Source organism: Macrotis lagotis, chromosome 3 (genome assembly GCF_037893015.1).
Source record: "Macrotis lagotis isolate mMagLag1 chromosome 3, bilby.v1.9.chrom.fasta, whole genome shotgun sequence".
NCBI classification, from domain to species: Eukaryota; Metazoa; Chordata; class Mammalia; order Peramelemorphia; family Peramelidae; genus Macrotis; species Macrotis lagotis.
The window spans coordinates 227936992-227953761 of record NC_133660.1 but is presented as its reverse complement, the minus strand read 5'-3'; the positions used below and the strand labels follow the sequence as shown (position 1 = coordinate 227953761).

The window sequence follows — 16770 nt, the reverse complement described above, 5'->3', positions numbered from 1 at the left end:
AAAAAAAAAAAAAGAAAAAAAAAGAAAGAAAAATTTGCATTCCAAAGGAGGCTCAGAGCCACCTGCTTTATGATAAGACTATTTTTGCAAACTAGGAGGACAGTCTAATGAGACATTACTTCATTAAGACAGTGATGAAGGTCCCAAGTTACCTCACCATCTGGTAGGAAAAATAGTATGAAAACATTTCTTTCTTTTCTCTGTGTCTGTTGCTGGGGTAGATTTTCCTTGAATAAGACTGTACCTCCAGAGACTCAGCCAATGGGTAAAGGAGAAGATGGTTAGGGAGGGGGACCTGCTTTAGAACCTATATAATCTTTTTTTTTTGCAAGGTAAATGGGGTTAAGTGGCTTGCCCAAGGCCACACAGCTAGGTAATTATTATGTGTCTGAGACCGGATTTGAACCCAGGTACTCCTGACTCCAAGGCCGGTGCTTTATCCACTACGCCACCTAGCCACCCCAGAACCTATATAATCTTGCTTGACTGTCCTTTGCATGCAGCTCTGCCTCTTGCCTCTTCTTTTTGGTGAGATTTTAGAGCCTGCCCTTTCTCGAGAAAGATAATAAACTTTCTTTTGCTCAGACCTAGTCTCTGAAGATTTTATTTAGTGGACTTTTATTCCACACACTAAGAAAAAAGCCCGAGGACAAGATGGATTTATAAGTGAATTCTGGCAAATACTTCCAATATGAAATAAATGATTTGGAATAATAGGTAAAGAAAGGATGCCATCAAACTCCTTTTATGAAACAAATATAATGCAGATACCTAAACCAGAAAGAGGAAAAATAGAGGAAGAAAATTATAGATGAATTTCATTAATGAATATGAATGCAAAAAGATTACAATATATTATAAGGATTATACATTATGACTAAGCAGTATTCATACCAGGAATATAGGGACAGTTTAACACAAGGAAAACTACTAACATGATTATACGAATACTAGAAGTAAAAAACATGATTATAACAAAAGATGCAGAAAAAAGCTTTTGATAAAGTACAACACTAATTTTGCAGTAAGATCAGGTATGAAACAAGGCTGCCCGTTATCACCAATATTATTCAGCATTATAAATGAATCCTAGCTGTAGCAGTAAGAGAAGAAAAAGAAATAGAAGGAATCAGAATTCGGAATGGTAATAAAATAATCTTTTCCATAAACAATATGATGAATTACTTGAAAAATCTCAAAGACTCAACTAATAATTAGTTGAAACAATAACATAGCAGAATATAAAGTAAATCCACAAAAATCATCAGCATTCTTATATATCACAAACAAAATCCTGCAAGAAGAGATAGTAAGAGGTATCTCATTTAAGATAACCCAATCTAAACAGTATAAATTACCTGGGAGGACACCAGTCAAAAGAAACACAGGAACTATATGAACAAAATTATAAAAAAAATAAAAAAATGCATATAAATAAAATCAGAATTAAAATAATTGGAAAAATATTAATTGTTCATGGTTAGGCAGTGCCAATATAAAAAAAATGACAATTTTATGTAAACAAATTTATATAGTCAATGCCATCCTAAGTAAATTATCAAAAAATTATTTTACTGAATTAGGAAAAACAGTAACAAAATTCATTTGGAAAAACAAAACATCTAGAATAGTAAAGGAATTAAAAAAAAATTTAAAGAAAGGCAGTGAAGCAGTACCAGACCTTAAAATCTATCATTATGGTAGTAGTTATTAAAATTATCTGGTACTGGCTAAGAAATCAATGGTAGTTAGGTGAAACAGAGTAGTTATACAATTTACAGCAGCAACTAAATATATAGCAACCATGTCTTTGACATGTGTAAAAACTTAAGTTTTTAGGATAAGAATTCATTATTTGATGATAAATTGTTGGGAAAACTAAAAAAAGCATAATGGCAGAAATTGGACATAGAACAGTATCTTACACCACCATTTGCCAAGATAAGATCAAAATGGATAGAGGACCTAAATGTTAAGAAATATACCAAGAAAATATTACCTTCTGGATTTATGGATAGGTGAACAATTTATGAATAAATAAGACATAGAGGATAGTATAAGGTATAAAGTGGATAATTTTGATTGGATTAAATTAAAAAAGGATTTGTACAAATAAGAGAAATATAGCCAAGACCAGAAGGAAAGCAGAAAATTGGGAGGAAATTTTATACACAAATTCTCAGATAAAAGTCTCATATTTCCAATATGTAAAGAACTTTTGTCAAACTTATAAGCATACAAGTTATTTCTCAATTGATAATGGTCAAAGGATATGGACCAGACAGTTTTCTGATGACAAAATGAAAATAATTTATAATCATTGGAAAAAATGCTCTAAATCATTATTGATTACAGAAATAAAAATTCAAATAACTTTTGAGATATTATCTCCCACCAGATTAGCTAAAATTACTGGAGGGGAAAGCTACAAATGTTGGAGGGGTATGGAAAAATCAGGACACTAATTCAATGCTGGTAAAACTGTGAACTGATCTAGCAATTTTGAAAAACAGACTGGAATTATGCCTACAGATTATAAAACTGTGGATAGCCTTTGGCCTAGCAATATCACTATTAGGCTTGTTTCCCAAGATGATTAGTGAAAATATTTATAGCATCTCTCACTTCTTTGTAATAGCAAAGAATAGATATTGTAGGGATGCCTGTGTATTAGGTAATGGCTCAACAAATTATAGCATATGATTGTGATAGAATATTATTGTTATAAGAAATAATATGACGGTTGATTTTAGGAAAGACATGGAAAAACTTGCGGGAAATAATGAAGAGTGAAATAAGCAGAAACAAGGGAATATGTTATATGGTAATTTATCCTGACTATTATAAATACCCAAATTAACCAAAAAGAATATATGAAGGAAGACAGTTATCTGCACCCAGAGAAAGAATTGATAAACAGAAATGTGTATATAATGGTTTTGCATCTAATGGTCATCTCTGGATGGGGGGAGGAAGGAAATAAAAAGTTACATAATAACTTTGCAGTTTCATATGCAATCATCCCTTTTTTCTATTCAACTACATTATGGAAATATGTTTTATGGAAATTGTTTTATTTCTTAAGATTAGAATAATATAAATAAAATTTTTTTAAAAGTTTTCAATGATGACTTAAAAAAATCCTTTTGAAGGAGGTAAGAAAGATAATTTTTCTCACCAACTTTCTGATCATTAATATCAAGAGAAGGAGAAAATGATGAAACCCTATGCTTACCAAAGATGCTTGCCACTGTCATTGAGGAAGTATGTTCTGAATCAAAGGGGGGGGGGGTGGCTAGGTGGTACAGTGGATAAAGCACCAGCCCTGGAGTCAGGAGTACCTGGGTTCAAATCCGGTCTCAGACACTTAATAATTACCTAGCTGTGTGGCCTTGGGCAAGCCACTTAACCCCATTTGCCTTGCCAAAATCTTAAAAAAAAAAAAGGAATCAAAAGGGAAGATGGATTCCCCATACATACATTCCCCATATGTCCTCCAGATGTCCCTATCCATAAATAATACTATAGCAATTGCCTCAAATCCTTGGAATACTACAGAACTTCCTAAATTATCCCTCAAAATCATTTGGCCCCCCTATCTTCACAGGAAAAAAACAGGTGTATCAACAATGAGGTTGTCCAAACTCTGCCATGATCAGAGTTGAGTACAAGTAAGGTACACCACGGGTGATCACTGTATATTCATAGTGAGTCAGGTAAATTTAGGAGTTTGCCAAGCTTGAAATGTTGCTAAGCCTCTTCCTGAATAAAGGTCCATCTTTTTTCATGCTGTAATGCTCTCCTGCCTGTGCTCTGACCTGTGGGAAAAGGAAAAAGTGGTATATCGGGAATAGAAGACCTGGTTTAGAATCTGGGCTCTGCCATTAATCACTTATGAAACCTTGACCTTTTTGGACCTCAGTTAACTTAATTGTAGAAAGGACTTTTGGTGCTCCTTCCAACTCTAAAGAGTCACAACAGGAGCAATATAAAAGATGTCAACAGAGAGATGTATGACTGGAAAAGGAGGGCTGCTGTGTAGTGAGAAAGAGAAAAAGGACAGACAACCTGAGGGCACTGCTGGTATCCACAAAATTTCAAGAACATGGATTCAGGGATTTATAGCAGGCCATGCCTAAGAGTCACAGAGGATGTAAAGGCATGGATGGGGCACTTGCTGAAAGGGGTCCTCAAATTGGCAATATTTCATTGAAGCATCACAACTAGGATGGCAGATGAAGGAAGTTGTAGGTAGTTTAGCTAGATTTTATCAAATTGTTTGAAAAAGTCATTTGTTAAACCCTCATAAATCCTTAATGGAAACAATGTAAAGATTGACAAATTGCCTTCAGTGGGGGGTGGGGGGAGGGAAGTAAAATTAGGGGAAAATTGTAAAACTCAAAATAAATAAAATCTTTTAAAAAACAGATGAAATAAAACAAAAATTTAAAAATTTAAAAAAAGAAAAAACCATTTGTAATCTTTTGGATAAGAAAAAAACATATCCATCAATTCAGATGGATTTAGAACTGGCAAAAAGGCTGACTGCAAAGAGCTGCCACGAATGGCTTAAAATCAACTTGGAAAGAAGTCCCCTGTGGAAAGTCCCAGGAATCTGTATTAACTTGTAGATTATTTAAAAAAAATTTTATCACTGACTGAGATAGAAAGCTTATTTTTTTTTTTTAGCTGACACAAAGCTAGAGGTACAACACAAAGAATTTTAGAGGTAGAATCAGGAGTAAGCTGATTTTTAAGGTGTAAATGATTACAATGAAAACATAACAATCAGTTCCTGTAGGAGCAGGCTTTACCACATCCCTGGTCAGGATCCAGAAGATTTCCAGAGATCAGAATTTTGGGCTAAGTCTAATAAAATAATAACTTTTTTCTAGATACCTTTTGTTTTTATGCCACTTTTATAGTCTTCTCAGTCAAAAGAGATTAAGAAAATTATAGATCAACTTCCCTAATGAATATTGAAGCAAAAATTTTGAATAAAATATTAGCAAAGCAATTACAACAAGTGATCACTAGGATAAAAGACTATGATCAAGTAGGAATGCAGGGTTGGTTCAATTTTAGAAAAATTATCAGCATAACTGACCATATCCATAACAAAACAAACAGAAATCATGATTATTTCAATAGATACTGAAAAAGCTTTTGACAAAGTACAGCAACAATTCCTATTAAAAACAAGAGAGCATAGGAATAAATGGAGTGTTCCTTAAAATGATAAGTAGAATATATCTAAAACCATCAACAAGCAATGTACCATATTTCCCTATGTATAAGACACACCTTAATGTAGGGGTCTGAAATTTGAAAAAAAAAAGTATAACATAAAGTTATTGAACTCAAGTTTTATTCATCATAAAATTCATACAACTCCTCATCAATGTCAAAACTCCCATCCATGAGCTTGTCCTCATCTGTATTTGAACCACTGTCTTAGGAGAGGGTCTGTCTGCTCCTTCTGCCTGTGCTCTGATCTGCGGTTGACCACAAGCACTCCCTGGGTAAGTCTGGGGTGTGGATGTATGCTTAGTCCATTCTGGTTTATGAACCTTGAAGCACCATTGTGTCCTCTCTTGAAATCAGTCACTTCTTTTTCATCAACAATTCTTCTTGCCTCATGTTGAACCATCTTTGTGGACACAGGAATTCCATTTGCCCTTTGCTCTTCAATACATCTCTTCAATTCCCTCTCTAGATCAGGCCCTTTGGTTTACTTGCCTCTCGTGGTCTTCTTCTGCTGCATTTTCAGTCAGGCTTCTTCCCGTAGCCAGTCTGGGACTGTTTCCTCAGTTGGAAGAGGACCAAACTGATGTTCAGCAGCACGATTTCCATTCTCTTTAGCAAACTGGATCACTTTGAACTTGAATTCAACACCGTATGAAAATCTTTTTTGAGCCATTTCTGGGTAGAACGAGGCAAAACATAACCCAATATATACCAATAACAAATGTGAAACAATAGAGTGCAAAGACAAGAAGCTCAAAAAAGTGGGAAATTTAAATAAAAGAAAATCTACATCCATTGTGTAAGAAGCTCCCAGTTTTTAGACCCCAAATTATTTGAAAAAGGGTGTGTCTTATGCATGGGGGAAATACAATACATAATGGGGATAAGCTATATTCCAAATAAGATTGGGGTGAAACAAGGATGCCAGTTATCACCACAATTATTCAATATTGTATTGGAAATGTTAGCTTTATCAATAAAAAAAAGAGATTGAAGTAGTTAAAATAGGTAATAAAAAACAAAACTCTCACTCTTTGCAGATATGATGATATACTTAAGAGAACCTTAGAAAAATCTTCTATAAAACTACTTGAAATAATTAGCAGCTTTAGCAATGCAGTTGGATATAAAATAAACCCCCATAAATCCTTAGTATTTCTATATATCACAAACAAGATACAGCAACAAGAGATAGAAAGAGAAATTCCATTTAAAGTAACTGTAGACAGCATAAAATTCTTGGGAGTCTACCTACCAAGACAAGTTGTCATGAAAACAACTATAAACCACTTATCACACAAAATAAAATCTAAATAACTGGGTAAATGTCAATTGCTCATGGGCAGGCTGAGCTAGCATAATAAAAATGACAATTGTGCCTAAATTAAATTACTCATTCAGTGCCATAACAATTAAACCACCAAAAATCACTTTATTGAAGAAAAATAGTAACTAAATTCATATGGAAGAACAAAAGATCAAGAATATTAAACAAAGTAATGAAAAAAATTTGCAAAAGGAGGTAGCCTAGCCATACCAGATCAAAAATTATATATTACAATGAGCAACTTTAGCCAAGCTGCAGAATATAAAATAGACCCACATAAATCATCCTTATTTTTATACATATTACCAACAAGACACAGCAGCAAGAGATAGAAAAAGAAATTTTATTTAAAATAACTGTAGGCAACATAAAATACTTGGGAGTCTACCTGCCAAGGCAAACTCAGAAACTAAATGAAAACAACCATAAAACAGTTTTCACACAAATAAAATCAGATCTAAATAACTGGGCAATTGTCAACTGCTCATGGTTATGTAGAGCTAATATAATAAAAAAATGACAATTCTACCTAAATTAAATTACTTAATCAATGCATACCAATCAAACTACCACAAAGTACTTTATTGAGCTAGAAAAAATAGTTAAATTCATATGGGGGAATAAAAAGTCAAGAATATCAAGGGAAGTAAGAGGAAAAAAATGCAAGGAAGGTAGTCTAGCCATATCAGATCTAAAATTACATTATAAAGCATCAGTCACCAGAACTGTTTGGTTCTGGCTAAGAAATAGAACGGTGGATGAGTGGAATAGATTATTGCAAAAGAAACAGTAGTGAATGACTTTGGAATCTGCTACTTGATAAAACCAAAGATTTCAGCTTTTGGAATAAAAACTCATTCTTTGATTAAAAAATCTGCTGGGAAAACTGGACAATTAGCATGGCAGAAACTGGTCATAGACAAATATCTCACACCCTATACCAGGGCAAGGTTGAAATGAGACTAGGATTAGACATAAAAGATGATATCATAAACCAATTCGGAAAACAAGGAATAGTTTATCTGTCACATCTACGGAAAAGGGAGCAGTTTATGATCAAAGTACAGATAGAGAACATATAAAAAGCTAAAGGGATCATTTTAATTACATAAAATTGAAAAGTGTTTGCACAAATAAAACCAATGCAATAAAAATTAAAAGGAAAGGCACTAAATTGGGAAACAATTTTTACTAGTGTTTTTGACAAGACTCATTTCTAAAATATATAGAGAACAGAGTCAAATTTATAAGAATACAAGTCATTCCCCAATTGATAAATGATCAAAGGATATGAAAAGGCAATTCTCAGATGGAGAAATTAAAGCTGTTTATAGTCAAAAGAAAAAATACTATAAATCATTATTAATTAGAAAAACGCAAATTAAAACAACTCTGCGGTACCACCTCACACCTATCAGATTGGTTAATATGACTAAAAAGGAAAATGATCAATATTGGAGGGGATGTGGGAAAACTGAGACACTAATGCATAGGTGGGGGAGTTCTACACTGATTCAACCTTTCTAGAGAGCAATTTGGAACTTTGCCCAAAGGCAATAAAACTATGCATACATTTTAAGACAACAATACCACTACTAGGTCTGTGTCTCAAAGAGATCACAAAAAATGATAAAAAACCCACTATACAAAAATATTTACAGCCACTCTTTTTGTAATGGCAAAGAATTGGGAATTGAGGGGATAACCATCAAATGGGGAACAACTGAACAAATTGTGGAATATGAATGAATGATGGCATACTCTTGTTCTATAAGAAATCATGAGGGCCACTAGGTGCAGTGGATAGAGCACCGGCCCTGGAGTCAGGAGTACCTGAGTTCAAATCAGGCCTCAGACACTTAATAATTACCTAGCTGTGTGGCCTTGGCAAGTCACTTAACCCCATAGCCTTGGAAAACCCCCCCCTCCAAAAAAAAAGAAATCATGAGGGAAGGGACTTCAGAATATCCTGGAAAGACTTGCAGGAACTGATGCCAAATGAAGAGAGCAGGATCAGAAGAACATTATACACACCAACAGCATCACTGGATGATGATCAACTATGATGGACTAGTTCATTTTAACAAAATAATAATCAAAGAGAATTCTAAATTGTCTTTAGCTTTTTTCTCTTTTTTTTTTAGGTTTTTGCAAGGCAAATGGGATTAAGTGGCTTGCCCAAGGGCACACAGCTAGGCAATTATTAAGTGTCTGAGGCCGAATTAGAACTCAGGTACTCCTGACTCTAGGGCCGGTGCTCTATGCACTGTGCCATCTAGCCACGCCTTTAGCTTCTTGATGGAAAAAATCATTCATATACAGAGAAAGAAACTATGGAGTTTAAATGTAGACCAAAGCTTATCGTTTTCAATTTTTTAAAGCTGTCTCATTATTGTTTCTCTCTGAATTTTTTTTCCTGTTTTGATTATTCTTTCACACCATGATTAATATGGAGTTATGTTTAACATAGTTATACATGTATAACCTATATTAGATTGCTTTCTATCAGGGGAAGAAAAGGCAGGGAGTGAAACTCAATATCTTGCAAAAAATGATTGTTGAAAATTATCATTGCATGTAATTGGAAAAATTAATGAATATAACATTTATATCTTCCCTATATACTGTTTGGTTTTTGTTTTTGTTTTTTTAGGTTTTTGTAAGGCAAATGGGGTTAAGTGGCTTGCCTAAGGCCACACAGCTAGGTAATTATTAAGTGTCTGAGATCCGGTTTTGAACTCAGGTACTCCTGACTCCAGGGCTGGTGCTTTATCCACTGCGCCACCTAGCCACCCCTTCCCTATACACTGTTAAGGGGTTTGTTTGTTTTTATAAATTCTCTTTTTATTTGTAGTCAGCTGAAGTTATGAGATTTAGCACAATTAACAGTAACTATTTACTAAACTAACACCTGATTCAATTAACCAGATATAATTTCCCCCTTCTGTTATCCGTGACAAATAAACTTGCATCTTTCTAATTTGTCTGCTATAGATTTTACAGCCTTATCTCTGAAATGTTTAATCCTTATTGTATTTTATTTTCTTTCCCTTTGAGAAACTTTGTCTAATAGAATCTGCTTTTAAAATGCCACTTCTTGAGGATAAGCATGATTTTCAGAAAGGTCCATCAACAAATCATTGCATATTTTCATATCACTACCAAGGCACCCTTTGTAAAAAAAAAAAAAAAAAGTAAAAATATTCAGTAAAAAAAAAAACACAGATAGAAACTACAACTCCCTTCTGATTGAACTGTATCTCCATCAGAAATGACTAGGGCAAAATCATCTACTATGCATTCAGCTGAACGAGCCTAAAGGTCCCAAAGAACACAAAAAAAGCGCTCATTCTTGGAATGAGTTGTGGAGTGGTTCTTGTCTCTCTGAGAATCATTGATTCCTGGGCCCCTTAAGTAATAATTCTTATCGGTGGGGCAAACAAAGGAGGCAAGAAGGTCTAGATCAGCTTCAGATAAGGGATGGACAGTAAGAAAACTAGTGGCCACTATTCCCACCAACAGTCCCCCTTACTGGCTTTTTCTTTTGGCCACATAGATATTATTATTATTATTATTATTAATTCTGAGTGCGGATTTGAACTCAAGTAGTCCTGCCTCCAGGGCAGGTGCTCCATCCACTGCGCCACCTAGCCGCCCCCCATCCTCTAATCTTTTCTAATTCCGCTGAGATCAGCTGCGTTATACTAAATTGTGACATGAAACAGAGACTAAAGATTACGCTTGGTCCCAGAGGACAGAATTAGCAACAATGAGCAAAATCTGCAGAGAAGTAAGTTTTATCTCATTTTAAGGAAAAACTCCCCCCACCCCGAACTGGCAAGCATCCTTTTAAAAGTGCAAGGAGCCAAGCCCCCATCCCCCAGAATTTATGAGATGGCTACTGTTTCCAGCAGATAAGCCCACAAAAATGAGGTTCCTCGTCTTGGAGAAAGTTACATTCTCTAGCAGAGCGCACAAAACCTGGGTGGGGTGGGGGCGGGGTGGGCGGGGGTGGGGGAGACCAGGAAGGGCTCTCCCCGGAGGTGGTGCTTGAGCAAAATGTAGAAGGACACGGAGGTCCGGCGGGAGCGCGTTTCGGGGGGCCGCGCGTCGGGGCAAAGTCGCGGAGGCGGGCGATGCCCGAAGGGCCCGCAGGTCAGTGGGGGAGGGGGCGACCCACGGGGTGGGAAGCCGGGTGGGGGCCGGCCCTCAAGAGCCAATCAGAGCTGGTGCTCGTGGAGCAGGCTTCTGGAAGTGTAAAGGCGATGAGCGGGGTTTGTTTTTGCTAGCTGATGCGCGGATAGCCTTGTCTGGGGCTTTTCGGGGGTGGTTTTATTGGTTTTTGTTTATGTCGTGGCAGATCCGTGGGAGGGGGGGCACTAGGGAGCCGCGCGGGCCGGGCCGCGCCGCGTCGCCCGCTTCCTTGACAACTGCGTGCTGGGTGGGCCGGGGCTGGAGGAGGGGCGTGGAGGGAGCCGAGAGGAGCGCGCCGGGCAGGTGCGGAGCGAGGGGCGTGGGGGAGGGGAGGGGTCGCCCGACCCGCGCTCACCGATAGAAGGCCGCGTCCCCGAGGGGGTTCCAGTCCGCGGTGTAACAGTCCATGGCCGAGCCCGGATGACCCCCGCGCCCGGGCCCTCCGCGCAGCGCCGAACGGCCGGCCCTTCCGCGGGTCCCTGCCGCTCCACTTCCGCTTCCGCCCGTAGCCCTCACGTGACGACGCCGAGGACGCCATCTCTGCTCCGGGCACGGCCGCGGCCCCGCCTCCTGCCCCTCCCCCTGCGGGGCCCCGCCCCCGCCCCCTCCCCTCTCCCGGCGGGGCCCGCCCCCCGCTGCCCTGCCAGCCCCAGACCCGCCCTCCCTGCCATTCCATTCAATTGAGCACCTGCTGTGTGCTGGTCCCTCAGGTAACGCGGAGGGGGACCCCGCACCCTGCCTGCGGACAGCGGGGACCCAGCCCCGAGTGAGTGGGATTGAGCGTAGGCAGGGTGCGTGAGTGGAGGGCCCGGGCCGGGGGGCTGCGGGGCTCTGGAGGGGCGGACCAGGAAGGCTTCGTGGAAGAGGCGCCCCCCGAGCCGGCCCCGGAGGACGGGGGCAGATGATGGCCCTGGCCCGCCCGGGGGGCGTCCGGGGCGCCGGATGCCCGGGCCTCCCGCAGCCTCCCCTCCCCCACCCCCCGCGGCGGGGGCCCCGGGGGCCGAGGGGTGCGCCGAGCCGGAGGGGGAGGACGCCCCTAGGGTGTGCTCATGTGAAAAAAAAAAAGCCTGCAGGTTGATAGTTTTTTATTTTTTTGCAAAAAAAAAAGATGAAGTTTCGTTTTCGTTTGTTGAGTGCGATGCATCAAACCCAGGTCCTCCGTGGTGGAGCCCCACAAGTGCCCCCGCCTGCCTGCGCCCCCGAGGGAGGGCTGTGGGGGCGCAGGGGAGGCCGGGGCGCCCCGCAAATGGGGCTCCCCCCGGGAGGGGGAGGGGCAAGGCCCCGGAGCCTAGTGGGGACGGGGCCCGCGGGATCCCCCCGATCCGGGGCAGGCAGAGGAGAAAGGCTGCCTTGTACCCACCACCGGGGACTCGGGGGGGATTCGAATCCAAAACCCCGGCCCCGGCCCCGGCCCCGCGGTCCGAAGTAGCCCCTGGCGCCCCGAAGCTAATAAGCGGCCCGGGAGAACGGCCGGCGACCCCCCGGCGGGGCCCGCCGCCTTCACCGCCTCCTCCTCCTCCTCCTCCTCCTCCTCCTCCTCCTCCAGGCGGGCCTCCCGGATCTGCCCTCCCCCGGCCGGGGCTGCGGAGCCGGCTCCGAGTCGGTGAGTGCCGGGCCGGGGGGCTCCAGGTGCGGGGCCGCCGCCCCCCGGCCCGGGCCCCCCACACAGTCCCGCCCCCACCCCTGGCACCCCGGCCCTTCCTCCCCTAGATCTGAGGAGCCCGGCCACTCCTCCAGACCACCTGGGCCCAGAAGGCGCCCCCAGCCCCGCTAGCCTGGTTATCTGTCACCCCCAGGCACCATGGTTCATTTCTTGTCGTCCGAGGTCCGGCAGCTGCTGCACAACAAATTTGTGGTTGTCCTGGGAGACTCCAGTGAGTTTGAGGACCTTCCTCTGCCTCTCCGCCCCCCTCTGCCCCCAATGTTCCTCCTCAGTCTCTCTGCCCGCCTGTTCCCCATACTTCTGGGCCTCCAGTGTTTTCTCTGTAGCTGCCCTTATCTGTGGCCCTCACTCCCCCGAGATGGAGGAAGAGGAGGAGGAGGAGGGCTGTAGGGTGCAGGGCTCTGCCTCACCTCCCCCTCCCCCACTTGTCTTCTCTCTCCCCAGTCCAGAGGGCCGTGTACAAGGACCTGGTACTTCTGTTGCAGAAAGACTCCCTTTTAACCGAAGCCCAGCTCAAGGACAAGGTGAAGTGTTACCCTGGGGCAAGGAGGGATTAACTCAAGGCCCTTGGATTTGGTGGGAACAGGCTGGGCTCCGGGAAGAGGAAAATCCTGGGCAAGGTGGATGGGGCTGACACCCTGGCGAGGGAATCATTGGCTCTGTCGGTAAGGATGCCACTGTTTGTCCAGCCACCAAGGACTGGCTGATAGGACCGACTGGTGGATCTCCTGTTTGGGGAGGCGGGGGAACAAGGGGTGTTTATTGGATCTGCTGACACTATAAGGCCCATGTCTGGATTAGGGGGAGCTGAGCTTCGAGCAGGACCGTCTGGTGGCTGGGGGAAAGCTGGGTGAGCTACACAATGGGACTCATTATCGTGAGGTCCGCCAGTTCCTGTCCAGTTCAGGCCATCACCTTCTACGATTCTATTTTCTCACCCGAGTCTATTCAGCTTACGTAGAGGATATCCTGCATGAGTTAGAGCATGGACCACCCCCCGACCTAGTCATCATAAATTCCTGCCTCTGGGACCTCTCCAGGTAAGAAGAGAGAGACAGCTATCCTGCTATCTCCTTTTCCTTTCCCATCCCCTCCTCTCTGGGATTCAAATACTAGACCCTTGATGGAATACAAGGCCATGACCGGTCATTCTTTTATTTCTGTAACATTTCCAGGTTTGGCAGGATTTGGATACAGTCTTCCTTATAGAGAGCCCCCTCCCATAAACACACTGATCCTTCTTAAGACTGAATCTTTCCATATATGTGTATCTTGGCTTCTAGGTATGGTGGTGATGCCATTAGAACTTACCAGGAAAACTTGGAATGTTTATTTGAAAGAATGGAACAAGTCCTGCCAGCCTCCTGCCTTCTGGTGTGGACTCTGGCTATGCCACTGGGTGAGCGTATTACAGGAGGCTTTGTTCTGCCAGAGGTGAGAAAGCTGAGATTCTGCCCATCCCGCCCCTTCGTTGGGGCCTAGCCACACCAGTCCTGAATTTAGGGGTGGGGGGGGGATGGGGTGCCTGAGTCTGTTGTGCATTCCACAGCTGCAGTCAATGACAGGCTCTCTACGTGTGGATGTGTTGGAAGCCAACTTCTACTGTTCCATGCTGGCAGATGGGCACCACTTTGATGTACTCGACCTGCATTTCCACTTTCGCCATGCAGTTCGCCATCGGCGTTTGGATGGCATACATTGGGACCAACATGCCCACCGCCACCTCTCCCAGTTATTGCTGGCCCATGTGGCTGAGGCCTGGGGAGTGGAAGCTCCCCGCCGGAGCACCCCTCTGGGTGAGCTACCTTCTCAGAAAGTGGGAGAGAGGGAGAGAGAGAGAGAGAGACTCAATCTAAAGGATGAGGAATGGGTGCATTTCTTCATTAGAAAAAAAAACAAACAGATTGTAAGACAATGTATTGACAAAGATTTAGACTTAGAAGGGTAAAAGTCACAAAGGTAGAGAGCCAGCACACATCACATGCCATATCCCTAATGGTCCAGTTATCCTGTGTTGCAAGGGACACAGCACCCCATAAAGTTTTGGTTTTTGGTTTTTTTTTTTTTTAGATTTTTGCAAGGCAAATGGGGTTAAGTGGCTTACCCAAGGCCACACAGCTAGGTAATTATTATTAAGTGTCTGAGACCAGATTTGAACCCAGGTACTCCTGGCTCCAGGGCCGGTGCTTTATCTGCTATGCCACCTAGCTGGCCCAAGCACCCCATAAATAGTTTTTTGGCTTTCCCTTTGTACCAAAGAAGAAAACTGAATTTCTTCCTTTTCCTTTACCTTACTGTAGAATTTGCATTAAGAATATGGTTCTCAGGGCAGCTAGGTGGCGCAGCGGATAGAGCACCGGCCCTGGAGTCAGGAGTACCTAAGTTCAAATGTGTCCTCAGACATTTAATAATTACCTAGCTGTGTGGCCTTGGGCAAGCCACTTACCCCATTGCCTAGCAAAAACTAAAATACACACACACACACACACACACACACACACACACACACACACACGGCTCTGTGTTGTTTTCTGCAAAACTCCCCCCCCAAATTCCTATTTAATTTCCTCCATGAGGAAAGTTATAATGTGGAAGGATAACTGTAATCTGGGCTAGACATTGAGAAGTAGCACCTGGCCATGGAAAGTCTAACTCTGTCCTGAGGAAGCTTTTCAGTTTTAGACAGATTGAATTTGAGGCATAGTGATGGACTATCAGGATAGAGATGCCCACCAAGAAATTAGTAATGTAGTATTAGAATCTGGAGAGAAATTAATTCAATAAAATATAGATTTAGGACTATCTGGTGGGAGTACTCAGAACGGTCACAATCACAAAGGTCAGAAAAGATTAAAAATAAAGACCATTAATTTTAACAATTAAAATTAGGAGGGAATCTAGGAGGGAACATGTGGGTTGGGGAGAGAAAGGTGAGTCAACCTAAAGAGCTAGAGGACTTGAGTCAAATGAAGGAAGTTTGGAATAGAGGTATGGGGGAGAGGAATCCAGCAATGTATCCCTGCCTGAACTGATCCCTCCATTTCAGGAGAATGGTGCGAGGAGCAGCCATCCCTAGAATATACAGGCCAAAGGTCCAAGGGGTCTTCATCCTGGAGGCATCCAGCCCAGCCATCTGAGGAGACTTTATCCCCCTGGAGACGACGAGCACAAACATCTGAGGAGACTTTATCCCCCTGGAGACGTCGAGCCCATCCATCTGAGGAGACTTTATCACCCTGGAGACATCCAGCCCAGCCATATGAGGGGACTTTGTCACCTTGGAGACATCCAACCCAGGCAGCTGGAGAACCTCATTCTTGGAATCAGTCATCATTTGCAGCCCCAGAGTGGTCCCTCTTGAAGCAACCCGTACAAGGGGCTGAGGGGACTGCATCCTGGAGATGTTCATCTCATAGGACTAAGAGGTCTTTTTCCTTCGAACCAGTAGCCCAAGAGACTGATCGTCCTCTGACCTGGCTGGAGCAGTCCCAGTTCCTACCTTCACCCCAACCCATGCCTTTGCCCGTACCCCTACCTCTCCCTTCATCTCAAACCCTCCCTCAGGACGACAGCTTCTTCTCAGATAATGCTGCCCTGCCTGGCTACCTCCCCCTCAACTATGTAACCTTCAATGATCCCTTACCTCCTCGTCGTCGTCGTCCTCGTCCTCCTCCTCCTGGTAAGTATTATTTCTTCCTCTCTGTCCCCATGCCCTGGGAATAGGGTGAGTAGGAGTAGCAAGGATTAGAGTCTCCATCCTACCCCTGGAAGATGGGAGAGTGACCTCCTTTTCTTCCATCCTGGAAAACTGAACTCTGAAAAAGTAACAACCATATTCTTCCTTTTCTGACTTAATGGGAGAGACAGTAGCTAGGTATGTCAGATCCATTTTTTAATAGATAAGGAAACTAAGGCGCTAAAGAGCAAAGAAATTTTATTTCCAAGATCCCAAACTGGGGGTAAGTGACCAAGCCAATCTCTTGTGACCCCTCATGCCTTTTTTTTTTTCAATATATATAGCATTGGATTCCATTCGTGATTCCCGGCCTGTTCCTCACTATAGACAGCGCCACAATCTGGTAATGCGTCGCTTCCATCGCCATGTGCCTAATGGCCCCTATCGCCGTTCAAGGGAGGGAGGTCTCAGTAGACAGTGGTCCAGACCTGGCCAAAGACATTGAATGACCTCCTTTCTGCCCAAGGATGTGGCTGGGCATATTGACTGCTTAATCATGGGCAGATGGACCTTTCTATGGACATAGCCAGATGGATTGATTTTCACAAGTCTATTTCCTGTTTTTGCCAATAAAGATATGCTCTGTTGGGGCAGAAAAACCCA

General features: G+C 42.8%; 2 protein-coding genes across 7 annotated transcripts in view; one reads left to right on the top strand and one right to left on the bottom strand.

Annotated features, from left to right (window-relative positions):
• Positions 1-11283, bottom strand: part of VPS16 (VPS16 core subunit of CORVET and HOPS complexes) — a 25282-nt gene extending 13999 nt beyond the window's left edge. The window contains exon 1 of one of the 2 annotated variants that reach the window (XM_074230058.1): positions 11124-11283. In XM_074230058.1, the coding sequence (XP_074086159.1) occupies positions 11124-11176 (53 nt within the window). In that variant the 5' untranslated portion in view covers positions 11177-11283. The remainder of the gene's footprint in view (positions 1-11123) is intronic. The other variant, XM_074230057.1, reaches the window with a different exon arrangement.
• On the top strand, positions 10605-16770 carry PCED1A (PC-esterase domain containing 1A). 5 transcript variants are annotated; one of them, XM_074230060.1, is made up of 9 exons: positions 10605-10729; positions 12315-12371; positions 12565-12642; positions 12876-12955; positions 13233-13471; positions 13715-13865; positions 13981-14227; positions 15478-16110; positions 16452-16770. In XM_074230060.1, exons 1-9 carry the CDS (start codon positions 10711-10713, stop codon positions 16610-16612), a joined length of 1665 nt encoding a protein of 554 aa, XP_074086161.1. In that variant the 5' UTR covers positions 10605-10710; the 3' UTR covers positions 16613-16770. The 5 variants fall into 5 exon arrangements, with proteins under 5 accessions (XP_074086161.1, XP_074086163.1, XP_074086165.1 ...); XM_074230062.1 differs by lacking the exon at positions 10605-10729 and adding an exon at positions 11076-11534; XM_074230064.1 differs by lacking the exons at positions 10605-10729; positions 12315-12371 and adding an exon at positions 11076-11534.